The sequence below is a fragment of the Anopheles coluzzii genome, chromosome X, assembly GCF_943734685.1.
Source record: "Anopheles coluzzii chromosome X, AcolN3, whole genome shotgun sequence".
Taxonomy (NCBI): Eukaryota; Metazoa; Arthropoda; class Insecta; order Diptera; family Culicidae; genus Anopheles; species Anopheles coluzzii.
In genome coordinates, this window is record NC_064669.1 from 1,599,941 (window position 1) to 1,627,721 (window position 27,781).

General features: G+C 47.2%; 2 protein-coding genes across 7 annotated transcripts in view; both read left to right on the plus strand.

Annotated features, from left to right (window-relative positions):
- Window positions 1–100: 100 nt before the first annotated feature.
- Window positions 101–2,528, plus strand: LOC120956930 (serine/threonine-protein kinase ULK3). Its single transcript, XM_040378757.2, has 2 exons — window positions 101–436; window positions 533–2,528. The coding sequence occupies exons 1-2, from the start codon at window positions 350–352 to the stop codon at window positions 1,964–1,966; spliced, it is 1,521 nt and encodes a 506-aa protein (XP_040234691.2). The 5' UTR covers window positions 101–349; the 3' UTR covers window positions 1,967–2,528.
- A 1,752-nt stretch (window positions 2,529–4,280) lies between these two features.
- The window catches only part of LOC120958964 (signal transducer and transcription activator), a 40,212-nt gene continuing 16,711 nt past the window's right edge, over window positions 4,281–27,781 (plus strand). The window contains exons 1-3 of one of the 6 annotated variants that reach the window (XM_040382063.2): window positions 4,281–4,639; window positions 6,467–7,063; window positions 27,316–27,732. In XM_040382063.2, the coding sequence (XP_040237997.2) occupies window positions 27,605–27,732 (128 nt within the window). In that variant the 5' untranslated portion in view covers window positions 4,281–4,639; window positions 6,467–7,063; window positions 27,316–27,604. Of the gene's footprint in view, window positions 4,640–6,466; window positions 7,064–17,251; window positions 17,434–27,315; window positions 27,733–27,781 lie in introns of those variants that run through there. The other 5 variants (XM_049605078.1, XM_040382087.2, XM_040382093.2 and 2 more) reach the window with 5 other exon arrangements.

Here is a 27,781-nt window from a genome sequence, read left to right on the forward strand (position 1 = left end):
ACGCAAAGGTGCATAGAAACAGCGGCCACCCAGCATACACCTTGATGATGTTTATAAAAATCGAACTCGACCGCTGTCAGTGTAGTGTGCCTGCTACGCATGCGGCCCGTCAATGTGTGCGTGCCGTACAGACGACACGGCCGTAGCTGCTGGTTACAATCGTAGCTCGTCGACAAATGCAAAACATTGTGATAGCAGTAGAACACTATAGGAGCTACAGCAATCATTTGTTGTGTTTTCTGTTTTTCTGTGCTTTTTTTTGTACATAAAATTGTGATGTTAGACTGGTAAATATTTATTTAATCCCCCTTTGCAAGCGAGCCCCGGACACAAGGGCAGCCGGAAAACGATGAGTGAGGCCAAAATTACCGAATACAAACTGCTCGAGCGGCTCGGCAGCGGCACGTACGCCATCGTGTACCGAGCGATGAAGAAGGTTAGTGTTTTAATGTTCAAACGCCCGTTAAACGCCTGCTCGCTGCGACTAACACTTGCTACTCCAAAACCTCCCCCCGCGCAAACATGCTTCCAGACGACGAAGGAGATACTGGCGGTGAAGGTGATGGCCAAGAGCAAGCTCTCCTGCACCGCGATGGACAACATCATCAGCGAGATCAGCCTGCTGAAGAAGCTGAAGCACCGGCACATCGTCGAGATGCGGGACTTTCTCTGGGACGAGGAGAACATCTACATCCTGATGGAGTACTGCGACGCGGGCAACCTGTCCTCCTACATCCGGCAGCACCGGACGCTGGACGAGGGCACCTGCAAGCGGTTCCTGCAGCAGCTCGCGCTCGCCCTGCGCTACATGCGCCAGCACGACGTGAGCCATCTCGACCTGAAGCCGGCCAACCTGCTGCTGACCCGGGCGTCCGGCACGTACGTGCTGAAGGTGGGCGACTTTGGGTTCGCCCAGCGGCTGAAGCTGAACCAGGAGAACACGGCAGTCAAGGGTTCGCCGCTGTACATGGCGCCCGAGATACTGCTGAACAGCTCGTACGGGCCGACCGCCGACCTGTGGAGCGTCGGCGTCATCCTGTACGAGTGTCTGTTCGGCCGGGCCCCGTACAGCTCGACCAGCCTGCACGAGCTGGCCGAGCGCATTCACCGGAACGATCCGATCGCGATACCGTGCCGGCCGCCCATCTCGACCGACTGCCGGCAGCTGCTGGTCAGCCTGCTGCAGCGCGATCCGGGCCGGCGCATCAGCTTCGAGAAGTTTTTCGACGACCCGTACCTGGACCTGGCGCACGTGGCGTGCGAGGAAAATCTGGAGAAAGCGATCGCGCTCATCAACCGGGCGATCGAGATGGAGCAGCGGCAGGAGCTGGCGGGCGCCTACCGGGCCTACTGCCAGGGGCTGCAGTACTTTGTGCCGATAACGCGCGCCGAGCCGGATGCCGGCAAGCGGCAGCTGTTGCGCCAGCGCGTCCTCACGTACCTGAACCGGGCGGAAGCGCTCAAGCAGCACATTTACGCGACGACCCAGACGGAGCGGCAGCAGCAACAGGACGTGCCAGCTACATCGGTGATGAAACGACCGGACGAGCAGGGACGTTCCGGTGCGGGAAACATAAATTCTTCGAGCTCAAGCAAAGAAGGCACCGGCGGCGATGGTGGTGGCCGTGCGAGCGATAAGCTGGCGGAGAAAGCACCCGAGCCCGGCATTGCCGAGCTGGCCCGGGACAACGAAGCGATTGCCCGCGGGCTCGAGATTGGGTGGCAGGCGGCGAAGGAAGCGTCCGAGAACAAGCTCGATGCCGCACTGGACAGTTACACGTCGGCGCTCAGCCTGCTCATACCCGTGCTGCACCAGGACATTCCCGCCGGACAGAAGCGCGTACTGCGGCAGCGTGTCGTCCAGTGGATGGAGGAGGCGGAGCAGATCAAATCGATCCGCTCGGCCCAGATCATGCAGGAGATGGAGAGCACCGAGGCAAACCACTACGGCTGTACCTTGCAGTAGTTGCTGACCTGTTTTACTTACCGCAAACCGCGGATTGTGCTCTCTCTCTCTCTCTGTTTCACGCTCTCTCATTGTACGCTTTTGGGAGGGGAGAGATAACTAACATCACCATGGCAATGGAAACGGATACAGGAAGTTACCAGCCTTCTGCAGCATTTGGGCCAGAGCACTCGTTCCAGGATTAATTTAACTCGTATGTCCTTTCCCTTCATCAACGTTTCTGTGGGTATGTGCACGATGGCGCCCAAAAGATGCAGCAAGATTGTAAAGCTTAATTCACGAATGAATGTCAGTATTTGCGGCAAACTCCGCAACCGATTTGTTCCTAAACGCGTACCGCACTTTGCTTGCACGGCTTGTTGCTAATCCACCGGTGGCGACTGTGGTTGCGGCATCAGCGGCCTACTAAATCTAAGATTCCCCCATGCCCCACCACCACATAGCTGCACCCCTATGTACACGATGAGATTTCTCGCGAAAGTGCGACTAGCGGCCAGACTCGTAAATCGTATTACGCGGTGTGATTTTGTGATAATAAAAATTTAAACTATAGCAAAAACAATCAGATCGGATCGGATGATGTTGGTGATGATGATGATGATGTTGCTGGCGGGATTGGGTGGGGTTGAATACGGGTAAGCTGATTAATTACACGCTTGCGCATAAAACCAATCACGATCACGGCCTGGAGCCGCTGCAATCAGCGCAATAATTAATTTCCACGAACCTGATTATGTGTGCCGTTAGCAAATCACCGGTGGAAAACAGTTGTAAAAGGTGATGTAGTTAACCATAATAGTGTTTTACTATGATTGTTCGTCTAATCGTTTTTTTGGTGTTCTCTTCTTGCTTTTATTATTTTTTTTCTTTTTTTATAGCAACTTTAATTCCACGGAATTCTTAGCGTTCCTTGATTTGCTCCACTAAACCAATAGCTATTTACTGTTGGATAATATCGATCCTAATAATGCTAATTTTAGTATATAATTTACTACGCCTCATAGAAAGCGTCTCATAGAAACATCGTTTTATTATGTTGAAAAATTTGCTACAATGGACGCAACCCAAGCGCCACAGATTATGCTTAAACGACTGGAAAATCAAATATCCATAGAAGAAAAAAAACGAAAGCTCCATATAGCTTCACTAGTTTGCTCAACAGATGGCGTTTTATAATTCATCATTATATTGCTATCCTTTTCGTGCAATGTGTTTCTCGCCTAGCTTCATCTAATCATGGCATATATTCCCTTCTAACTTTCCGAGCAAAAATCTTTAAAAGAATTGTCGTGTGGTCACAGGTTCAGATACGTGGGTATCAAAACATAAACAACTATTTTCAAATGTCAGTTGATGAAGTGCTTTCATTGGAGTTTAGTATTTAAACAAACACTTAAACATTCGTATCGCTGTTCCAGTTCTAGCTATGCATAACTTCAATCCGAAACCACACAACAGTACAGCGGGAAGGAGAAAGCTTTCGAAATCAGGAAAGCTCCACTGGCTCGGCATCCTACCAACAACGGCTCTTTATTTTTGCTATTTTTTGCACCGTCTTTTGAACGAAGTCTTTTTAGCTTCCTTTTAGGTTGAGAGCTTGAGCCGCTTAGAACCCGTCGGTAAGTGGATTTGTGACGCTTGGGCAATCACAAATTCTCGATTTTTTGTTTTGGAAATTTATCTGACGTTTTGATAAAAAAAATAGGCAGCTTTTATGAACCTTATGTTTTTTCCAATAATAATATTTGCAAATTGCCATGAATTATGGTGTTTTTTGTTATGCCAACGTCCTGTGATAACCGTTTCTTCCAAATATCCTCCTCAGACCGCACTGTCACCTTTGTATTGAACTGTCATTTCTCAACAGCACGGATAAACGGACAGCCGGATAAAAGGTACCCGAAGAAACGGCGCTCCACTGTAACTACAAAACTTTGTTGGCACTGGTCAAACGAATTTCGATCGATCAAAACTAATAAAAAATATTCTAGCAAACCAATCCATTGCAACTCACAAAACTGCAAAGGATGTGAAACATAATTGATTGAAGCAGTTTGAAGAAAGGAAAAAAAAATATATCAAAAACAATCTGTTTAAGCTGACCTTCCCTGACGGCTCGCGTTTGCCGAGCCCTGGCTAGGCTTCGCCACAATCCAGCGCAGAGCGTGCAGGCTGTTGTCATAGTCCCGTCCGCCATACTGCGGGCCGCGCAAGATGGCGCCGGTATAAAAAAAGCCCACCAACACCGCATGGTCCAGCCTGGCTCACTGTGTGTGTGTGTTTGTGAGTCTGTTAAGACAGTGTGCTGCCCCCGCCACCGCACCCCGAACCCAGCACCGCTCGTATCGATCGCGCACACTTGCCCTTTCGTCATCGGTCGTCGTCGTCCGCCTCACTGTGCCCACAAGCGTCGGGTGTGCATGTTGTGTGAGAGTGTAGAGCGTTACAGCTAGTTGACAGCAGCAAGTAGCGAGTTAACAGAAAATACGGGAAGCGAGCGGAAGCAAACGTTTTGGTCACAGAAATTTTTTTTTAATTCAAAAGCCTTGCTCCCCACCTCTGTGCATGTGTTTTTGCACCGTTTGTAGTGTTTGCAATTATTATCGATGTTTGTCCCGTCCCCCGTGTGTCGGTGAATCGCGCGCGCGTGTTCTGTGAAAACGGCTGAGAGAGGTAGTTAACCAAAAAAAAAAAATTGTGTTATTTTGTACCGATTTGGTGCCGCCGGGTAGTTACGACTTTTGCAGAACCACTCATCGATACCCCCCCCCCCCCCCCTTCTTTTGCTTGGTTTGCCGGAAACTGTCATCGCGGCGCAATCTTTCTGGTGCGCCTCGCACCTCTCCCCCCCCCCCCCCTTTTTTTTCGCCATATCTTACTTGCCCTTCGGTCGCAAACTGTGATACCACTTGTCTAACCCCCCGCCGCCCCTTGCACCACACTGTACAACACTCTTTACTGTGGGGCGCTCGTTGGGGGAATTGCACGCTGGTTTGTGCGTGTTGGTGCGCGAGTGTTTTCTTCGCGCGCGCGCGCGCGCGTGTGTGTGCGTTAGTAGTAACGTTTATCTACGAGCGCCCCAATACTAGAGCATCACTTTTAAACTTACTTTTGTTGGAAAGATAGCAAACAAAAAACAAAAAAAGGAAGGAAAACCTACTGGCGAGGAGAAAAATCTCTCCCTTTTTCCTTAACGTGCGCCAAAGGCAGCGTTTTTTCTTAACCTTGGGACTTTTTTTTATTTTTATTTTCCCTTCCACTTGAATCTGCCGCAACCATGGCCCCCTCCCCTCCTCCCCCCCCCCCCTCCGCCCTCTCGATATATCTACAGCATTGATTGCTTTTCCGGCGTGACGAGAAGATCGCCACCGCGGCACCGCTAGATCATCAACACGTTCCGTGTGCATATGTGTGCGTATGAATGTGTGTGTGTGTGTAGAGAATTTTGTAGCGCATTCTCCAAGACACACACACACACATAGGCACACAGGGCTGCGATCTGCGCTCTGCAGTGTCGTCGCACGCGCTCATTGTAATCTTTCTTTTGTTTGTTTGTTGCTGCTGTTGTTACTTCAAATTAATAACAATAGCAAGGGAAGGAAAACAAAAGAACGAAATCGAGCGCCCATCAAACCGGCACATCGTGGCTTTTACGGCCGGCTTTTCTCCAAACCCTTGCCAGGGGCGGGAGGAGCCACTGTTTTTTTCTTTTGTTGTTGTATTTATTGCGCGTTGGCTGTACAAAAGGCTGTGAAAACCGCGTGCGCACACGACGAGACGTTAGGCCCCGTCCCATGCCAAGGTCTAGTTTGCCTGCGCGAGCGCGCGTCAATGTGTGTGTGTGTGGGTGTGCAGGAGATGCGTACACATGTGTCGCACGAATGTGTCAATATGGCGCACATACGGGGGCAGAAGGGTATTTGTTTATTTCGCGCGCCGCGCGCAGTGATCTTTCCAGAACGAATGAAGGCGATAGAGGAAGAGGAAGAGAGCACGAAAACCAACCTGGAAAGAAAAGCGTGAGAGTGTGTGGATTGTGTGTTTTTTCAAAATCATTTTTGTTTTGTTGTTGCCTTACGTATCGCCGTTTCGTCTTTCTTGTGCCCCCCCCCCCCCCCCTTGCTTGCCTAATCGTGACAAATATCCTCTCACACACACACACACACACTCTCACGTACACAGCAATGTGACAGCGACCTATCAAACTCGCAGGATCGCCCAATACACCCACGCACGCACGCACGCACGCACGCATGGAGTAGAAAGTGACAGCACACAACAATACCCACATGGGTGCGCGCGCGCGCGCATACACGCTCACACACACACACACATACGTTTTTTTCCTAATCGAAAATACAACATGGTACGCGCTCATTGTAGTGTGTGTGTGTGTGTGTGTGTGTGTGTGTGTGTGCGCGCGTGTGTGTGGGTGTTTCGGTAGGCGCCGCCACCTCAATCAACCATATTGCAACGCAATCCCCGTTTCTATCTTCGCAGCGCGGAGACAGAGCAGGCGAGCAGGAGCGCTCCTTCACATCCGACGTCCATCAAACGGCTCCGGCGTTCTCTCCCTCTCTCTCTGTGTGTGTGTATGTGTGTTGAAGGAAGTGTTTCAAATGTTTGCTTAAGTGTGCCGCCGCGCCGCAAGTGTGTATTCAGTTCAGCTGCTCGAGTGTACAGTTTTTTTTTGTTCCGGCAATAGCAGTAGTAGTAGTGGTTCTTTTGTTTTATTTTTGTTTCGTTGTAAATTGCTGCTCTTCTCGTGAGTGATCTATTTCGCGCATCGCACTGTCGCGCTTACCAACTGGTTGGTGGCGTAAGGTTAGAAATTGAAAGGGAGAGAGAGAGATAGAGTGAGAGCGAGCGAGAAAGAAATAGAGAGGCCCAACGTGTGTGTTATCAGCGGCTTCTGCTCCATCGGCTCCAACGCGCACCCATCGGCGACGCACGGCGCTGGGTGGTTTACACATTTCCACGAATCCACGACGCACGGACGGTTGCAGCGCCCGCACGCACACCGAAGCAGTGCGCGCGTGCGTTCGTGCGCTTGTGTGCGCATCCAAACCGCTGTCATTGTTATTGTAGTTGTTATTGGTAAGTATTGTGCGCGGATGTCATTCTTTTCAAGCTTATTGATTATGCAGCACAGTGGCTATTGAACTGTTGCGTATGCACGGGTGACGCCATTCAATGGGACAATTGCTTGTTACAAAAGGAGTGTTTTTTTTTGCCCCTGTTTTAGGATGCTTTGAGGAACTGTGCACTCAAAAAATTAACAAAAAAACACACCACCATATTGTGGTGCGTTCGTGTTTGGCTCCCTTGCTTCGCTTTTCTCAAGCGGCTGTGTCGGGGTGCGCATCAACCCATGTGTGCGCTGCGCCTTCGAGAGCAAGGGGCGCAACAGAAGAAACACAGTACAGTTTCCAGGAATACCCGATCAACGATCGCTCTGCCCTTTCCTGTGCGTCAACCCCCCCCTCCCCCCATCCCTCTCCTCCCTTCTTTCCCTTCTCCGTGCGATGCCGTCCCGTGTGCAGTCCGTTGCGGCTTTAGCGCGCGGCATTAATTGCGCCGCGTCGCCAAGGAAGGGTGTGTGGGTTATTAGTTCGATCCTCAAGAGTGCATGCATGCTTCAGTGTGCTTGTGTGTGTGTGTGTGTGTGCTTGTGTGGGGGTTAAGAAGGTCGGTGTCGGGAAAGCTGAGACAAGCGTATTTGATTGTTTGGAATTTTCCAAAAAGTGTTTTTAGAAGGTTTCCCCCCCCCCCCCCGCCAGCACCACCACACGCTCGGTCTAGAGGAAGCGGATGGGCTTGCGGCAGGGAAAATGTATAACAACATCCTTTCAGTTGAAATTATGCTTAAAAAAAAAAAAGAATAAAACAATGCCACCAGCACCTACTCTCTAAGTCTAATTTTGGAGTTTTAGGGATCGACGTGGCAATGGTATAGAGGGAAATGATAAATTAATTATTGAGCTACGCCCGTAGTGGTGTAGTGGCACTGTGCTGGCGTCGGTATGTTCGTAATATTAATAGGAATATTATCAGAAGCAAATTTATTGTTACTATTTTTCTAACAGAATTAGGCTGCAGGAGACCGAAATGAAGTAATAGGCCGTTTTTTTCGGTATTGTATGCTTTGTAAAAAACAAAAAACGTTGTTTTAGTAAACTAGCCAGGTGTAAGATACAGTTTGATTTGGTTTGCATTATTGCACTGGTGCAATAACATTTCTTTTGCTGCTTTTCAAACTTATCGATTGTTTTGATGTCACATTTGCAAGCATGATTTTGGCTTAACGAGGCCGATTTTTTCGAGAAAAGGCTGTGTAATATGTTCATCCACTTCGGCAAAATTCAGTCCAGATAGTATTTTGACATGTCGAAGGCAGAGCATGGAAGAAAAACGCATGACGCCTTTAAATAGGAAAACCTCAACCAAGTGATAAAAAAAACCTTAAAAATCAGTAAATAATAATAAAATAATCAGTAGAGCTATAAATACAAGATGTTAAGTACAAGATTAGGCCAAGTGCAAGCAGGATAAATCATTAAATTAATGTAAAAAATTGGGATCATATGAACAAGAACGGTATTTGTCTCTGATCGTCCAATATTATTCAAATCAGACAATAAACCTTACTGGATTCAACTGCGCAAAATCTCTATAAACAAACCAACCAACCAATCTTACTGGAATTGAATGAGCACTTGATGCTTTTATGTCATCAAACCCGTTTCTTTTTTTAGAAAGAATGCATCGTTTGACGAAGGACTATGGAATAACTATGGCATGTTACTGCTATCTCTGATTCGAAACGTGATGTTTTCGTTTTCATTCTAGCTAAGCAACCGATGAACATGTTGCTCATGTGTTCGAAATTTTTAAACTATTAGTTTTGAACAGGCCTTTACAAGCTGTTATCCTTTTTCGTGTTGCTCCTACCCTAGTGCGTTGTATCAACGGAGACAATCATAGAAAGCTGCTACTCGATCTCAACTACCACACGGTCGCAGCAATACATCAGCAGTTAAATGAAGAGACAACGTACTGAGACACAGTGTAACGGGTAATCGCCAATTGCAAAATGTATGGTCCTGTCCGTTTAGAGACTGCAGCGCAGCCCTTACGCCACGAACAGGCGAAGCGAAGCTAATTTTAGAAGACATTTTGTTTAATAATTTTACCGCTCTTTTTGACATTGGCTTTCTTGCCTTTGTACAGTAGAAACTAAACGATTTAGGCAGTAGTAGTAGTAGTAGTAGTTGTTGTGGCATGAGAGAGTGTGTGCGGCCTTAAGCGAAAGCCAATCTTGCTGTGGCATCGGCGTAATCCGATACCACGGGCCACATATTCTCCTTTCCTTCTTCCCCTTTCATATTTGCCCTCCTACACACAGACACAGAGAAAGACACAACTTTTGGGATAGTCCGCTGATAGACAAAAAAAAAAGAAAACGAAAGAAGAGCAAAACACAGAACCCAAGGAGAGAGAAACCCTTTTTTTGTTTATTTCAGTGGTGTGTGTGTGTGTGTTGTTGTTGTTGTTGATTTCCTTACAGTAGGGTTTCCTTCGTCTGTATGTATTTTTTTGTTGTTTGGTCTTCTCCACACCCAATTCGTCTGATTTTATGACTTTTGTACAGTGTTGTATTCTTCCTTTCGATTTCTCGAGCCTTTCCGTTCGGTTTTTATAGCTTTTCCTCCCTGCAACGTTCTGATCATCATCGTCGTACTGTTTCGTGTGCTTGTGTGTGTGTGTGTGTGTGTGTGTGTGTGTCCCGCACAAGATCACTCTGCCGCTGTGTGCCGTGCCCCTTTGCCCCGGACGAGAAGAGAGGTCCTTCACTCCCGATCCCTCCTTCTACCAAGCGGGCGGCATTGTTACGGTGTTTTGGGTTTTATGTGATTTCTGTTGCCCTTCCTTTATTTCTATCCTGCCTATTTTGGCTACGAGAAAGCCTCTCCTCGAACGGCGCGGGGGACCTGGGCATGCGGGAATGTTGAAAGTGTGTTGTGTGTTGCACGTGCTTTTTCCGTTTCAACAGAGCGGTTTGGCGCAAGAGATGATGCACTTGGTTTGTTGTGTGGCCACCACCACCACCACCACCACCACCAACACATGCAGCACAAATGTCTTCCCGGGTAATGCACCGTAAGGGAGCGGGCTCGGGGTTCGGCTGTGGCGCGGCTGGCAACCCAGTGGACGTAAAATGTCAGGTGATTTTAAGTAATTTTAACTAAACTACTTCACTAATGCTAATTACAAACGCACCCTATCAAATACATTTTACAATCTTTTTCCAAATTTTTTTTAATTTTTAATTTGAAACTAAAGGCCAGCACCCGCCCCTTGGCTCCCGGTGGCGCGGTTTTTCTGGTGGAACTGGACGCGGATCCAAACGAGGTTGAACACAAATCGAAGGATTAATGAGCGCGCGGCCCCCGTCGTGGTGCCAGCAAGCCAAGAGGAGGAAAAGAAGGGATTCGTCAAACAATCGTTCGCTTTATATCCCGTTCCTTCGTGGCGCCCCTTGACGGACTTTACCGGGCGTCTTTGCCTTAGATGGGGCACGCCGCAAGTGGGTGCGGGTGCGGCAAACGTTCCGCGGGGAGAAGCGATATCCATCAAGCTAGTTGTACGTGGTTGTATGTGGTTGAAGCAAAATAACAAAAAAAAAAAAAAGAAAAAACGAACAAACTTTTAAACAGGGTACCCAAGACCTTACCGTTCTGCTTATCTTCTTCGGCGCACTTTCCGTTGGTTAATCCCCTTTCCTTTTTAAGTCCCTTCCTTTTATGGTTGTCTTTACGTTGATGTTGGCTCCCGTTTGGTGTTGCCGTTTTACATTTTTTTTAATTATTGTTAGTGTACGCCTACTGACAAGAGGAAATGTAACGTGTGTGCAGAACTGCTTGATCATGACTCTCGGTAATAGGATGCCGTTTTGTTCTGTTGCTCAGTAGTAACAGCCGGGAACGGGTTTAAAATAAGCAGAAATGATGTTTTATCAATTAACGCCCTTGGCTTAATATTATCCGTGTTGCGACGAAACCGTTCGACACCCTTGGCGATTGAGTTCGAAAGTCTCACCGGGCGAACGCCAAGAGAAGTGCAATGAAAGACAGAGTAGACCGTCGGGAGAAGCAATCCAACCAGCGAGGAGAACGGAGCAGAATACAAATCCGCAAGAGTGACGAAGATTAGTAAGGAAGCGTAAATATTCAGATTAGTGAAGGGACGAGAAAAGTGAGTGAAAAAGTAAATTGTAATGTGATCGTGTATGTCATAAAATATTTTAAATATAGTTTCAGAACCGTGTCAAAGGCGGTTAACGAAAATTCATCCCAACAATCCGTATTACCCGTTTCCGGTGTGATAAGACGCTGCAATGGCTCAATGCTGCACGCACTGCACGCGAAACAGAATCTTGATTAACGAGCACACAGACCAACGCTGGAAGAGTTGATGTTTTTGAGGCAATATTTTGAATGTTGGTAGAAATCAATGAATGCTATGTTGATGATCGAAAGAACACCAGAATTACCCAACCAATTGCTTTTGGTTGTTTGTTCGGTGTGTCCCTTCCTATATTTCACAAACAGGTCTTGATCACTAGTCGAGCATTAGGTTGCCAAGGAAGTTCGCCGCGCGATTGTGACATTGAGCACTTCAAGCGTTTCACCCGTGGAGTCGAAACGCTTCAGGCTCTATTAGCCACTAATTCCAATGGTAAATATTCTTGTGTGTTCGCTTCTTTGAATAAAAAAAAAGCATAGAACAATTGTTGTTTTAACAAGGAATAAGATACACACATATTGATCCTCTACCGGACTGTCGCTTCAGTGTCCCCCCCCCACCCCGTTTTTCAAAAAATTTGTTTGAAACGGTTGACAACACACTGACTTGCGGATACTTTTTTTCGCCCGAATGATGAATGTCAGGCGACGTTATCGAATGCTTGACAAATTGATAAACGGGATTTAGTAAGAAGCGGATTTAGTTAAAGGTTTTGGCAGACACGGTTGCTATCTTTTTTTTTTTCTAAAGTAACCCACAAAGCTGTCGAGGCCTCCCTCGGATGTCGTTGCTGCAAGTCGTATCCAAAAATTGGAAATGGCGATCCTTGCTGTACTTTGGGCGGTCTCGTGCGCTGCATCCTACAAGCAGTCGTACAGTACGATCTGGGCTGACTACCCTGTGGCTTTTGGGTGCACAAATCCGCCACAAATAGTCGGCGTAAGCAGGACTCGTGATATGACCCTTGGCTTATGTTTGAGATTCGATAGTAACTTAATTTATATTAGTTCGAGTTTGAATATGGAAATGAATTCAACTTGCAAGCAGCACTAATGCTAGCCGTCCTTTCCGTTTTAAGTTGGTAGGCTGAAATTTCAGCCTGTCAGCTGTTTGCATTGTACAGCAGTTTTCGAGCAGCTCTCAAAGTGGGTATAGTATACAGGTGGGCTTATCCCAAGGTGTATGAATTTAGAAGGCTTATTGTTATCGCTTCTGCTTCTGAATGAAGATTTGGAGAGTGTTTTATATATCCGTCAAGCCTCCGGACATGCGCTGAAAATTTTTGTTGCTTGAACAAAAATTTTCACCCATCCTGTCAAAAAGTGATATTCAAATTTGGTTATAAAAATACCACCTGGACTTACATACACTTTGATTGTGGATTCCGTCACCAGATCTCTTTAATGCACCTTGGGATTGTTTTGCCATTTTTCGAGCAGGTACTCGAATCTAATTCTAGCTTTGAGGCTAGAATAATCTAGACTGAAAATTGCATGCTAGTTTTGTGTGTGGTTTTGCATGGAGTGTTTACATGATTTCATCCTCCAACTGTCAAACTCCATACAAAAAACTAACTAGATTCGTGAAGGGCCCCATTATTGGTTCTTGCTCTCTCTAGCTACATTGAGCGAGTGGCTGAGAAGTTTTCGATCGGCTTTGCGCAGCGGGCCGATATTTCTTGTGATTTATTGAAGCGTTTGGGGCACTTGCTTTTTAGACTAGAATTATCTAATCACTCCATTTTGACTCATTTTAAGCGTTTAAGTGTGTCATGTCGGCTATAAAAGGACTGACACTACCTCACTCAATGAATATCAGAACTATATTCCAGTAGATCACTCTCATAAAGCGAGAAATGTAACGATCGCAGCGCCATCTGGCTGAGTTTTGAAGCGTTTTTAGACCAGCGATTGAGCTGTCTGAAAACATCTTCCACCAGCAAAGGAGGACTAGCACACACACACACACATACACACACACACATTGATTCAGGTCATTGAAGTATTTGATTAACCAATTAGTGGCAATTCTGTTTTAAGGAGAGAGAGAGAGAGACAAAAAAACGCTCAAAACGCTTGGTGTAAGAAAAACTTGAAAGACTAAACGCAGATAAAAACGCTTGCGGCGAGCGCAAAGGGTTAAACATTTTCCTGACTTCCCTTTCAGGAAGCTCGACGAATGAGCGCACTCATTCGTCTCAATTCTTTAGTTTGTAATGCTCCGGGAAAGGCGGAAAAACGCCACTCACAGTGAAACACGCTCGTACATGTGTCTATGTGTGTGTGTGTGTGTGTTAGAAGGAAAAGGCTCGCGCCGTAGCAAATGTTATTTTCATGCTTGTTGTCAACTTCGCTTACGGGGGCTGTGTGCGCTTTGTGTGTCAAGTTGTGCCTCTCTCTCCAGTCAGTCGTCCTGCTTTGTGCATCCCTTTGCCCGAAGAGGAAGTGACTGTTTTTCTTCCATTTCACCCCATCCCCTCCATCCCACTCCTTTATCCCTTTTGGTTTAGGCGGAAGGAGCAGAAACTCTAAGTCAAAAGCGTTGCGAACAGAGAAAACAAAGCTTGCCCGGGATCGGTTTAAATTATTAATGACGCGCATTCACTAAAAAGCAAACTATATTCGCTCTTCGCTTTTCCAGCATTGCGCCCACTGCATCGTTTCTGCCCCTCCCGTTTTGTGTTGCTCTTCCTTCCATCGTCTCCTCCCCGGATTACATCCTTACCGGCATTCCTGTTAACATGGTTCTAAAAATAATGCTCGAGCTCCGCTCTCTCTCTCGCTCTCTCTCTGGATCCATGCTGGTGCGAAATAGGCTCTCATTCGCTCGTTCGCTCGAGGCAGCGGCAGCGCCAAGCCCTTGCCTGGCTGGTGTATCCTGGTTTGTGCAGGCGCGTCCTTTTGACCGATTTCCAATTTGCCCAGCCCAGCAGCGCTGCGAGAGTGCCGCGCACCACCCCCGGTGCCCTCTCGCGAATCCCCTTCCCCCGTGCTCCATTCACAGCCGGTCGGTCACTCATTGCACTCTCACTCTCTCACAGGACGACGATTGCTCCCGAAGTAAGTCCCCCGCTGCTCCGGTTGCGAATAGCAACAGGCGTTTTTAGAGCTTCTCGCTTAACCCCCCCCCCCACCCCCCCACACCTACCCTTCGCTGAACACATCAATTCAGAATTTCGAACTCGATGGCACTGCCCTCTTCTTCCCGCCCGACGGACCCCGCCAAGCTCCTGCGAACGAGCGGGAAAGCCCGGGAAATTGAGCGCGCGCGGCCCGCCTTTGTAAAGCCATCTCCGGGAAAAACCCCTCCTTCACCGCAAGCCACTGTTGTGAGTGTTTTTGTTGCTGTTGTTGTTGTTGTTGGTGTGTACTTTCCGGTGGAAAGTAAGCTCCCGGATCTAGAGGAAGATGTTATTTTAAATGGCACAGGAAGGGGGAAGTGATTTGACATTTCCTTTCTCTCGTCCTGGTGCCAGTGTGGCTTTTTTTTTTCTTCAATTTTTATATCTCTTTTGATTCGACGTTTTTGCTTTGTTTTTGTTTTTTCAATCATTGATCCTAATTTGTTTAGTTTTGTTTCGTTCCTCCTTCACGCTCCTTCTGTCCCCACTGCCCAATCGTGCTCGAAAAGGGACCAAACAATGATACAGTGTTTTCCAGGCGTTTCTCATTGGCGGACACTTCCTTGGCTCTTTCTTATGGGAAGTGAACTTCAAATGATGGTAATTGGTAAATGGTACGCTTATTGGACAGGCTCTTTCGAAATTCTTATTGGCAGTGTCCACCAAGGTTGCTGTAGAGAGTCCAATTCCCATTACATTACCATTCACTTCGTGTAAGGAAAGGCTCAATAAAGTGTCCCGCAGCTATGAGAGCTCCTGGAAAACCCTGTAACGAGCGAAGAAGGAGAGTGCACTAGAGGGGGTGTGGGAGCACGCACTACACACTTGGGCGCTCGCTAATTGCCACTTTTCTTTCGCCGAAGCTGCGCCTCTTCCTCTCTCTCTCTCTCTCTCTCTTAACTTACTTTTGGTGCGTGCTTTCGGTGGGAAAAATCCACCCCCGAGCTGGAGCCGGAAAAACCAACCCTAATTTGGTGGCGATCTGCCTTTACTACTCCCGTTGGTCGTCCCCATCACGAAATCAAATTCATCGCCGTGGCGCCGGCGACAAAGATTGGTCAAAATTTAATGCCTCCTCTTGCAAACCCCCCCCCCCTCCCCCTCGTCAAGGGTTGAAGCAAGAGCCAGAGTGAAATGAATTAATTGTTTGCCTTTTTCCCGGACGACTGGGCACGGTTGTTTTATTTAGCCGAAATGAAAATGCAGAAATGTCGGGAAAACCAACATCAAATAATAAATTCGTAGTCAGCAGCAGCACATGTAGGCACACAGAGGCGTAGCGTTTTCATTAATTGCTGCCGGGTTATTTATTTATTTACTTATACCACAGTTTTATGGTTGACCGAACGAACCGTTCGAGCGTTTTTGTTGCATTTTGGGAAGGTTGTTTTCTTATTGGAGCGATTTTGTCGTGGACGTAATGTTTCAACGACGCCTGCACAGGGCTAAGCTGGAGAAGGGAACGTGCGCCGTGTGTCAGTCTCAGTGTGATAGGCGCACAACCTGTGGAAAGTCGTCTACCTGACACAAACCCAACATTAGACAAGTGTGTGATGCACCAAAAGCACCCCAAAAGCACTGAAAACCGAAGGAAATTATTAACGAACCAAACAAACAGTGTTCAGCGAATTGTTTTGTCTCGCGCAGTACTGTCCCGTCTAGGTGTGGTGTGTGTTTGTGTGTACCGGCTGGTTAGTAGGCGTATGCGTCGGGATACGCCTCTGCACCCTTCATGTAGCCCTCTCTGCCACTGTCTTGCCGTTTGGCGTCTGGAACGTTGAGAGAGGTGTGGAGTACTTGTTATCGTGTCCCTTGTTCTAGTTTTCTTTTTTCGATTTCTATGCCTTGGAGTATGTTTTTTTTGTTTGTTTGGTGAGTTCCAAAATGCTCTCACTTTGCTTGCGCCTTGTTACACCGTCCAGAACTCACGCTGTAACTGTACGGAAAACACAGTTGGCGTGTTGTGGCGGCAATTTGGGACATTATTATTATTATTATTTTTTTTTGGGGGGGAGAAAATTCAAAAATCCAACCTGAACAAACGATGATTTTTGTTGCGTTGGAATGTGCAAAAAAAAATTGCTTACTCGAAGCGTTTCGCTTCCAAAGACTGAAGCGTTTACTGAGTTTTTTTTTGTAAATGAAATATCGCCGGCTTAGGACTGACGCTATAGTAGATACATAATGGAAGTCCTTTCCCCCCACCAGTGCTAGAACACTGGAAGTAGCAGGCGTTTTAAGCGTTTTTTTCTTGAATTATATGGAATAGTTGCGTCGAAGTTGGCCTAAAAAACGCTTCACTGTTAGTGTGTAAGTAATTCTAAACTCATCTGGTGTAGCGTTAACTCTTTAAAGCAGTTCATTTCAATCATAAATTAAATAAGAAAATGAAGAGAAAGCGCTGCTGGCGTTGGTGAGTAATAAAATTGCTAATTTTTTTCTAGCACTGGACCCTACCAAGCGTGTTAAGCGTTTCGGGCAAAACTAGCTTAGTAGATACTGAGAACAACATTGAGTTCTTTTTAGCATGAAATTTGTAATAAAGATAAAATAAAACATTACTTGTAGGCCGCCGGACAGGGGGGGGGGGGGCTGCCGGAACGCTGTGTTTGCCGGAAAAGGCTCGCACACAAAATCCGGGTGGTGTTCGCACAATTTTCCTATTCTTTCACCCCAAATACCGTTGGCGGGGGCAACCGGCAAACTCGAGACCGTGCGTGAGTGACCCCGTGCAAACTGTGTGTGTGTGTGTGTCTGTGTTTGTGGGTAGCAGCCGCGCATGAAAGAGAGAGAGAGAGAGAGAGAGCCCAGCCCCACCGTGTGTGGCGCGGGCTCCGGTATAAAAGCGTACTGTTCGGCCGGCCGCTCACGTCAGTACGGTACGGGATGTTGTAACGCATCGACGCGCGGTGCGTACTCTGGGTTACACTGTGCTGTATATGTACGTGTGTGTGTGTGTGTGTGAGCGCGTGTGTGTTGATGAGCCCCTAAAATGCGTGTCGCGAGCGCGTGCTAAACCACACCAGCAAAGCAAAGCCAGGTCCGTCTAACTGTGTGTTTGTGTAGTTGTACTTGTGTGTGTGTGTGTGTGTGTGTGTGTGTGTGTATGTGTACCTTAATCCCATTCGTCCATAGGGGGAGGAGAATGGGGGTGGTGTGTTCTGAAGGGTTTGCACAGCGTGTTTCCCTATCGCACCGAAATGTAGGCTCGCGCGCCCGAGCCCGAAGACGGAAAAATGAAACATTGCCTTTCCAGCGGCCACCGGGCATTGGCATACTAGCAAACTCGGAGCATTTTCAAGGCAGAGCCACCGAGCTTAGCTTAGAACTTAAAGCGTTCCCTGCACCACCTATTGGTTTTGCCACTTAGCGGAGTGACCGGTGGCTCCTCGGCAAGCTGCGAGGAAAGATGATGGTTCCTGTTGTTTTTTTTTTTGTTTGTATGCTCTTTTTCAGCTTGATTTTCCATGTACGGTCGAAATTGGTACATTTTTCAGTGCTTTGAGCACCCTTCCTCCTTCCCTCCCTTCCCTGCTGCCACGCTCAGGCGTACTTGCGCATAACCGAAGAACCAATGCCGCTCAAAAAGCGCAACACGTAGCCCCAGCCGCAACACACACACACACAACCAGCGGGGGTGGGGAAGGCCATATTTCCTGTTGCGCGCTGCAACTCTGTGTGTGTGTGTGTTGGTGGCTGTGTGTCCGCACATTGGTGAACACACGGATGCAGTTAAAATGTTGGCGGTTTAAAATGCGATTTAATTTGCATAATTGATAAAGTTCACGGCGTTTTGCTGTGGGGGGCAAGAAGATGGAGAACAGAGAGAGAGAGATAGAAAAAGAGAAAAAGAGAGATAGAGTGAGGTGTGTGATGGGGCATGTTGCATCGGTTAGTAGCGTGTGTGTGTGTGCTGTGTTGTTATAGCAGCTGGAGCATTTTTTATTTTACTTCTAGCTCTCTGTATAGGGGAGTTGGGGGGGGGGGGGGGGCAGGGGTCGGATTGGCTCCTGCACTTGAGCGGATGAGCAACAGATATCCACATCCGGGGTTTGTGAACAGAGTGTGAGAGCGTGGCAGAGAGCGGGTAAGTTGACACACCAGCAGGTGGAGAGCAGACAGAGGCTCCGCTGATGATGACGTCACGACAGTGTCGCACGGATGCCCGGTGCGCTCGGGAGAGCAGCTCACCATGACAACGGCCCAGGGTCCTCGGATGCAACCGTGTGGTGGTCCCGTTTCGCCCATCAAATGTTCGACCATCAACCAACCAGCCGCCCTCTGCGATGCTCTCGTGTCGAGCTTGAAACACAGGGAGGGAACCGGTGGCTTGATTTAACTGGCCAGAATGTTCGGATCGGTTTCCACCGTTGGTTTTGCACTGAAATTGTGTCCCCAGAATGTCACCCAGAATCTTCGCAAGAGCAGCTGCTTAACACTAGAACTACCGGATCAGTGCCTGGTGACTGGTAACGCTTAAATTCGACTAGCTACATAGTAATCATAAGCAACAGTGTGACATGAGATGAGAATGTATTTCAAATCAATCCAAAATTAAGCTGATTGTTGTAATGTCTTTTGCAACAATTGCTAGCAAATTTGGCCAGAAACGCTTAAAACGCTTGGCAGTAGTTCTAGTGTTAAACCCTCTCGAGCAATTGTCCTTAAATTTGTAACTTATTTACTTTATTTGAGTTATCTTCCACTTAATCATTAAAATAAAAATCTCAACAAAACCCCATTCCACTCCTCCTTCCGCTTGTAATGTGTACTGTAATGGTAGTAGCAGTAGCCCAGCGCAACGTGGTTTGCCCCCGTGAGTGCCGGTGAGTGGCGCACACGCTTGCGTTGCGGGCTCTCACCACTCATCAGTGGCACAATTAGTAAATGATGCTGCGAATCATCCCTTTTTCGTTTGTGTTCGGCCGTGTTCGATAACTCAACCATTCACCCACTTCAAAAAAAGGGGGGGAGGGGGTGGGGGAGGGGGGCAAACAAAAAAGGCCACGAACAACGCCTAGTAGTTCTGGGGATTTGTTTGTGTTTTTTTTTTTGGATTTCTCTCTCTTTCTTGCTCTCTCTCTGTCTCTCTTGTTCTCCCCTGGGAAATCTAACTTTTCAGTTCCGGTTTATTGCAGGACGACGTTACGTCTTTTACTTTTCTGCTCTCGTTCTCCCTCTCTCTCTCTCTCTCTCTCTCCGTCTTCTTCGCTATGCATTACAATCTATCTTTCTCTCTCGGTACTGCTGGAAGAAATACAAAAAAAAGCAATTTTAACACATTGTAATAATGTTGGTAATAATTTTCCCTTTTTCAAATGTGTCCCATGCTCATCCATGATTAATGTTGGAACCTGTTCGCGCGGCTAACAAGTGGTGTGTGTGTGTGTGTTTTGCCCGGGCCCCATTATTACAGCACCACCGCGCTCCCCCTCTTGTCGCCGGTTTGTGAGTGTCCTTTTTTTGTTGTTGTTCACCTTGGTAAATTCCCTGTAGTCCAAAAAAAAGAGAAGAAAAAGGTTATCTAAAGGTTCTCCGTTTTTCGAGCGGCTGTTTTGCTGTGTGGCCCTGCCCCGGGAAGCATGCGCCCTTATTACACAGCAGCTGATAGGGGCACACACACAAACACACAGAGTGTTCGATAAAGAGAGAAATTGGGAGAAAGAGAGGCAATAGTGTGTTGTTATCGACCACCTCCCCACCCCCGGATTGTTTGATTTACTGCTTTTTTGCCCTCTGGTTTTTGGTTTTTGGATCTCAACAGAGAGAGCTGTTAAGAAGATCGAACCCCCCATTTGCATGTTTCTCCGGTCCAGCTGTTGAGGATTGTGTCCTGCGCGCAATCGTGCCCCGGGCACTAATGGGGGGAGCAGGAAAAGGACAATAAAGGGAGGGAGAAGGGGAGATGCAAATACAAGAGAGTGTGTGTGTGTGAGAGAGAGAGGAACTCTCGCGAGGTTTGATGAATTTAGGTCAGCGCAGCTTCCCAGGGCTGGCCGGGCGGCAAGGATTCGGCGCTTGCTCTCCGCCGTCCCCTTGCTGTTCCTGTCTCTGTCACCGTAAAATGATGTTTTGTATCTTCTTCATCCTGCACGAATGTATCCTTAACAAAAGCAACAGGTTGGATGGTTTCTTTTTTTTTCCTTCTGTGCCCTGCCCGCTGTGTCTGCTGCCGTTTTCCTTCACTTGCTTATATTGGCTCCCAACGCAAGCACACACAGAGAAACACACCGTGGCCGAGCAGGGCAGTGGCGCGCTAATTTGTGGCGCCTGCAGCACACCAAACCCATCTCCCACGCACTTTTCCTCAGCTGTGTTTTCATCTAATTAGTAACAGTTTTCCCCCATCTCCCTTACTTCCTTTGCTTTGCACGAGCGGCTTTCCGCCCAACAATTGGTATCCAAGCGCGCGCATTTCAATTAACTTCGCGAGTGGGCAGCAGGGGGGGGGGGGGGGTTGGGATGTCTTTTTTGCTTCAATTAATCATTGTAGCTTATTGGTTTTTTCTGCGCTGCCCTGCCCCCGGTCCACATGGCAACGTGAAATGGCGAAGGTGTCGCTTTTTTCCTTGATTTCCGCGACTCTGCTCTTCGCCACGCTCTTTTGGGTGGGAGTGGTGGTGGTGTAATAGGTTGCCAATCATCATGGCCCCGTGTTTGATGGTGGAGCCTTTTCCGCGTAACGGCAAATCGATGTGTGGGGCTTTTTTGTGCTGCTCGGGGGGCGTTGGTTGACTTTCCTGGAGGATGCTGTGGCTGTGCCGAATACCTAACAGAGGAAGGTATGTAGCAACAACAACAAAAAAAGAGGCGAATGATGACAAACACCCAGAAGACAGCGTGTGCTGGGCCACATGAGTGGTTAGGTACGAAAAACGCAAGCTTTGTAAGTGTCATTGAGACGTCAATATTGCCCGGCAGGGAGCGTACAGATGCTAGGTGCTTGAGATAGGAAAGAAAAAAAAACACAATTTCAATACAACGAAAGGTATCTGAATTGTCAGGGTCTTCTTCTCGGTTTTGACACAAGTAGGAAAAACAAACCGTCAAAACAACCTTCGATGAGTTTGACTAAATAGTTGTTTATTGTTCTGCTCAGTTTGGCCTTTCAACGTTTTTTTTACGAGCCAATTGTTAAGCTCCTTCCACCTTCTCCTCCCGCGCTATTGACGCTTCTTGCCGCTAGAATGGCTCCAATTTATCACATTTAAGAGCCCTGGAGTAATTTTCATCGATTTGATAACAGATACGAATGTAAATAATCTCACTAAAGATGCAAATAAAGCTAGCGTGGAAGTGGGAAAGAGGGTTAAGGTATTTTGGCAAAGTTTTTACTGCAGAATCTTGACAAAGGATGACTCATAATGCCTAAACACATGTCATTGGAACTCAAAATGGGAAGATCAAAGTGCGCAATTACAGCCGGCAATTAAAGATCCGATCAAAACTTGAAAGAATTTTTCGCTTTTTTGTGTCACGTCCTGTCCGGTCAGCTCATCATCAGGGCTGTTATGCTATGGAGAAAAAAAATGGTAATAAATAAACGCGTGTTATTTAATGAGCTTTCGTCCATGAACTTCTTGGTTTAATGGATTTTGTTTTGTTTGACGCATTAAGGCCTTAAAAAAATCTCAGTTATCAGGGATTCGCTTTGAAATGAAATCATTGTCTCGTTCATCTTCTGTCTCAACCGAGCTTTCCGGGGGGAGATTTGAATTTGACATGCAATTGATGTTTTACACGTCGAACAATTCAATTGCCACCTGTCGTATAATGCTGATAACTAATAATGGTTTGAATTCAGAATTCAAACTTAAATGGCACTTCTACGTCCCTGTTTAAAATTCTTCCCCCTCACGCTAGCTCCAATTTGCTGCCTAAGCGATGGGAGGGGGTTTAAAAATACTTGACACTTGACACAGAGGAGATATTACACACGGCACGGCAAGTGCAGTGCGCACAGCAGCGTGGCTTTCAGTAGGTCAGATTGCGTTAGAAATTAAATTGAAATCAATCGAGAATTGTGTGACGCGCGGGACATGAGATTACGAGCGAAGAGATTATGCTGCACACAGACACAAGGGGGGTTTCAATCCACCAGCCGTGGCTTGGTAAAAGCTGCACGCTCGAAGAAGCAATTTTGTTTGCGTACTCTTGAAGTGCAAGACCGGGACCCCCCCCCGGCCAGTGATCAAGTGTAGTGTTGGGTTGCATGCATCTTTCGTTGAGATTCATTCATATGAAGATTCATTGATGAGTGATTCGAATCTCGAGTCGAACATTCAACGATTCATTGATTTCTAAAGATTCGCGAATCTCCAAGGATTCATGAATCTCTAAAGATTCGCGAATCTCCAAGGATTCATGAATCTCTAAAGATTCGCGAATCTCCAAGGATTCATGAATCTCTTAAGATTCACGATTCTATAAGATTCACAAATCCATTAAAATCCATATATCGTTAAGGATTCATTAATCTTTAGAGATGTATGATTTCCAAAATATAGAATTTGCCCAATCCCACCTAAAAATTGCCCGTTGTCGGTTCAAGCCTCGCATGGACCATCTCCCCGTAGCAAAACAAACTATCAAAAACAAATCCTGTATATGGTGGCATGACCACGTAGGTTGTTACGCTTAGAATAAGAACAATAAAAAGCCCCAGCACTTTGATTCTTTAGAGATTCGTGAATCTTTCGAGATTAATGAATCTTTTGATCCTTGAATTTTTCGATATTCAATCCTTGAAGATTCGTAAATCCTTGAGGATTCACGAATTTTTGAAATTCATGATACTTTTTAACCGAGATTCAAATTCATTGAATAATTCCAAAGATTCATTCAGATTCCTGAATCTGAATCTGATTTACCCAACACTAATCAAGTGTGCCAAGTATAGGGCCTCGAAAACTCCTGTCATATTCAGTCAGTAATCTCCAATTCAAACTCACTGTACTGCTACATAGTTTGTATTTTTCAATTACCTTTGTGTGCCAACCATCGGCTACTTTTCGAAGCAGCATAGCGTCAATGCAACACGTCAGCGCCTAGCCCCAGGTCCTGCTTCCTGCGCCAACACACAGACGCCTTTCAGCCTTTTTTTTACCAAAGGTTCAAGAAAGGTTCAATGTTTGCGCTATCGATTAGTCAGCAGAGCATTATTGTGTTTATGTGTTGTGCTCAGCAGTCCCTTCCACTGCGCGGTGAAGGTGTGTGTTGGGGGACTTGCCCATACGTACCGGCAGTTCTATAAACAATTCCTGGTATATTGACCCCTGGCGATTCACTTTTTTCCCTTGGCCTGTTTCGTTTCTGGAACCCCGCTCGGCTGCAACCAGAAACTTCTCTTCCTAACGGGAGAGGCCTCAGAACCTACACCCTCCGCGCAAGCCCCCCCCCGAAATCTCCCCCGCCACACATCAAACAACTCACCCCCTTGTGCGCGGTCCCTATTTTATTTATGCCCGCGTTTGTTGTGTGCCGATGTGCGTAATTCGATATGTGTTTTGCTCGGCACTCGGGCTCTCAGCCCCGCCCGCGACCCCTCTGCGAGCCTTTTGTCGTGAACGTGCCTGCTCAGCGAAACGGTGGTGGTGCCATTTGGTGCTTCTTTGTGTTTTTGTTTAGAGCACAGATGCAGATTCACGGAGGGTGGATGAGAGCGGTGGAGCGCGCACAAACGCTTGTACCATGGAAAAAAGGACCGGTGCGCCGGCATCGATACACATCAGCCTTTTCCACGGAATGAAACCGCGCGCGATGGCTTAATTTTCTTGACCAGTGGTTTTTTTTTTTGTTGTTGCTGCTGCTGCTGCTGGGTGGCGGTGGAGTTGCGGGGTGGCGCACCAACATCGCGCTCCGTTTCTGTAAACACAAGTGCACCGAGTTTCTAATCGTAGAGGAGGAGAGTTTGCTTTGTGCATTTCTCTCAACTTGTGTGTTTAAAGGAACTAAATTATGATGTTGAAATTGAGTGGAATTTGGTAGTTTCGGCATCCAAATAATGATCGTTGGGGGTATCCCGCAATGTTGCGCAAAAAATGACTGTTCTGGGTTTTGGTAAAAATTAGAGTTAAGCTTAACCAGAGCTTCTAATCATCCTTCAGTCCTTAATCCAGGTTCAAATGATCCATACGATAATTTGGTAACTCTCAAAATTTTTTGAGAAACCTTTCAAAAAACTCTAAGCAACCCTTTAATACATTTACTAAATTTGTAAATTGATGTTTCCAGTTGGTTTTTACTTTATCTTGTTTGAAACATGTGTGCTCTAGCAGAAAAAAAAACAACAAAAATCAATCACACATTCGCTAAACTGTTCCAGTTCCTGAGGCTTTGCTGAGAATGTGTCGTGTGATGACGTCATTTCAGCCGACAAATGTCAAACTTCATAAAAAATACAATACACTGCCTAGAATCGTAACATCTTCAGATGAAGCAGGAAGAATCACATTACTCTAGTTTCTAGATAATCTTCTCCTTCACGCTTCAATGAGTCTCGCCCCCCCTCCCCCCTCTGCCTGATCACCCTGAAATTAACGGTAGAAAGGGCAATAGTTACAGCGTAAAAACAAAATCAGTAATAAATGTGTGAGACAGATTGCAAAGGATCGCCAATCACACTTCGTTAAAATAGCAACCAGCACCGCTGGCAATGGTAATAAATTACAATCACTGGCAACATAAGAGTGGGCGGGAGCGGGGGGATGAAGTGCTATAAGAAAAGCTCTCCATCTCAAGCTCATTCCTCGATGGAAGTTCCAAAATTAGACCCTCCACAATCACACCCCAAAGACCACAGTAATGTTGAGGCGCGTTGAATTATCGATTATCTGATTTCTCTTTCTCTCTATCTCTCTATCCGCCAATAAAAATCAAACTCGTCTCACGGGGAGCGATAATTTTGGAGCTGGCGCTAAAAATAACATATAGCACACATAAACACACACACACACACACACACACACACACACACACACCCCGCGAAGAATAACAAGAGTGGCCATTCATCGCATCAGGTTCGCGGCCTAAAAGTAACGGCGCGCTCTCTGTTACGCGCGGCTCTAACACAATTTACACAATTTCCCTTTTTCCACTGCCTTTTTTTATCGCTCCATTTAAAACCGGAAACAATCCTACCCCCACCTCCAATCCCTCACCCTGTTTCCTGTTTTGCTGTTGCAAGGTCAAGTGTGTGTGTGTGTGTGTGAGGTGACGCTGACGAGAAGGACCTTCTCGGTTGTTTGCTACTTTCTACTCACAGCACGAAAGGAACGAAGTAAACAACGACACGCTTTTAAAAATTTCTTTACAGCTTTTGGAGAGACGGGGGTAGGGGAGGGCCGGAAGAGTGTTGGAGGAGTGGAAGGAGAGTTTGCTAAACATGCCTCCCGGGTTGTGATTAGCTCTAGAACACGCGGACTCGCTGCAATCAATAAGTGACGCGCCGCGGCCCTAAACAACGACACAAAAACAACAACAACAAGCAAACTTCCTGGAAATTGCATCGGGGACGCTAGCAAAACGGGGGGGGGGGGGGGGGGCTTGGAATGAGGGGAGGTGCAGAAAGGAGAACCGGAACCGGTGGGAGAAGGAGGAGGAGGAGGAGGAGGAGGATGCATTTATATAGTTGCCCCCTTGCACGCAGACCCGTACCGTGGGACCTACGGGAGAGCACTGTTCAACGGGGGTCCGGGGGTCTTGTATGATCTTTGCCACACGATTGGAACGTTTGGGTCCTTCGGCAGGCATTAGAATGCACGCATGCACTTGCCGACCCTTCGCCACACTGTGCGGTAAATCCCCGGGCAGGCCTGTTTTCGATCATCTTGATGCGATACACACACACACACACACACACACACACACACACACACACACACACATGCACATCAGTGGGCGGCAAACTATTAGTGCGCAACTGATTATGCAGTTTGGAAGGTGTAAATCGTGATGCAGAAGACGAAGAACGCTCCAGAGCGCAGGCGACGAACGTCTCAGGATGGTACAAAAATTTGTGGTTAGACCTCCAGAGTAGATATGTGATGAAGATATTCCACTGAGACATCAAGAAGACACTTGCAGTATGTCAGAATGTCATTTCCAATCAATTAAAAACAGTTGAAATGATCCAAAACGTGAACACAGATGACGAAAGTTGCTGGTTTACTTGTGAGCAGCAAGTGCTCCAATGGCTTTCCCCACTCAATCCATTCTGCTGTAGCATAACCAAAATGAATGTTGTCAATGTGCCAATCACAAGAATATCTCCTTGGTGAGGCTCTAACCTTCAAGCAGTTCAATATCGGAATGGTCTCTTCACTTTCTACCTTTGTGGATTGATGTAAGTTCCAAGTCGTCAAATGGCATTGCCGACCCCTGGCTGGGCAGGGAGAGAGGCGGCAGTTCGTGCAGCGTATAATAGTTCACGCGCCACACTTGCCCTCTCTGCCTAACAGGTCCAAGTGTCGGTGTGTCTCTGTGTGCATAATAGCAGCGGCGTTCAAGTGCAGTACCCTCAACTTCACTTCACCCTTTTCGCCGTTGACTTATCGGTTCCACGATCGGTTGCTGTGTGCGTGCGAGCGTTCTACTACACAGGGTGGTGGGGGTGGCATTCTAGCAAGTCGGCGGATAGACAAATGTAGTTCAAACTGGAAAGTCTCGCTCAAGAAACAACAAATGCGCACACCCCGATAGATAGAGACCGTTGCTGACGTGCTAAACTGTATTTTGCACTGCACTTTGCTGCAGCTGCTGGGAGGTGGTGGGAGGGCAGAGTTGAAAAAAAAAAATACGGGCGGATGTGCAGGCTCGAGTCTCTCGATATATATGTGTGTGTGTGTATGTGTCTCTGTGTGCATGTTTGGTGCAAATACACTCAACACTAATCTTAATGTTACTCTCCATTTTCCCTTTGCAGCGCCCAGTCGTGCTTCATTAGAGCGGGACCGTTTTGGCGTGCCGGTAATTAAAGCGAATCACAGACGGAAAGCTCTCAGAACCAAACGGTTGTTTGGATCGATCGCCGCAGCAACAGCCAGGCGCAGCGACACGCTCACTCACCAACAACCGCCTGCTTGGTGTGGCGTTGGTGTTGTCCGCTCTCCAACCTCCCCCCCATTTTGCGGGCGCGAAGGTCGTGTGTGCAATAAGTAAGGGAAGGAAGCGTACATAAAAAGAGCAGGAAGAAGCCAAAAACAACCCCCAAGATGTCACTGTGGGCCCGGGTGAACCAGCTGCCGCAGCCGATCCTGGAGCAGATACGCTTCATCTACGGCAGCAACTTTCCGATCGAGGTGCGGCACTACCTGGCAGACTGGATCGAGGAACGATTGCTGTAAGCATGCTCTGCGAAGCGAAGGCGTCCGATATGAAATGATCAAACT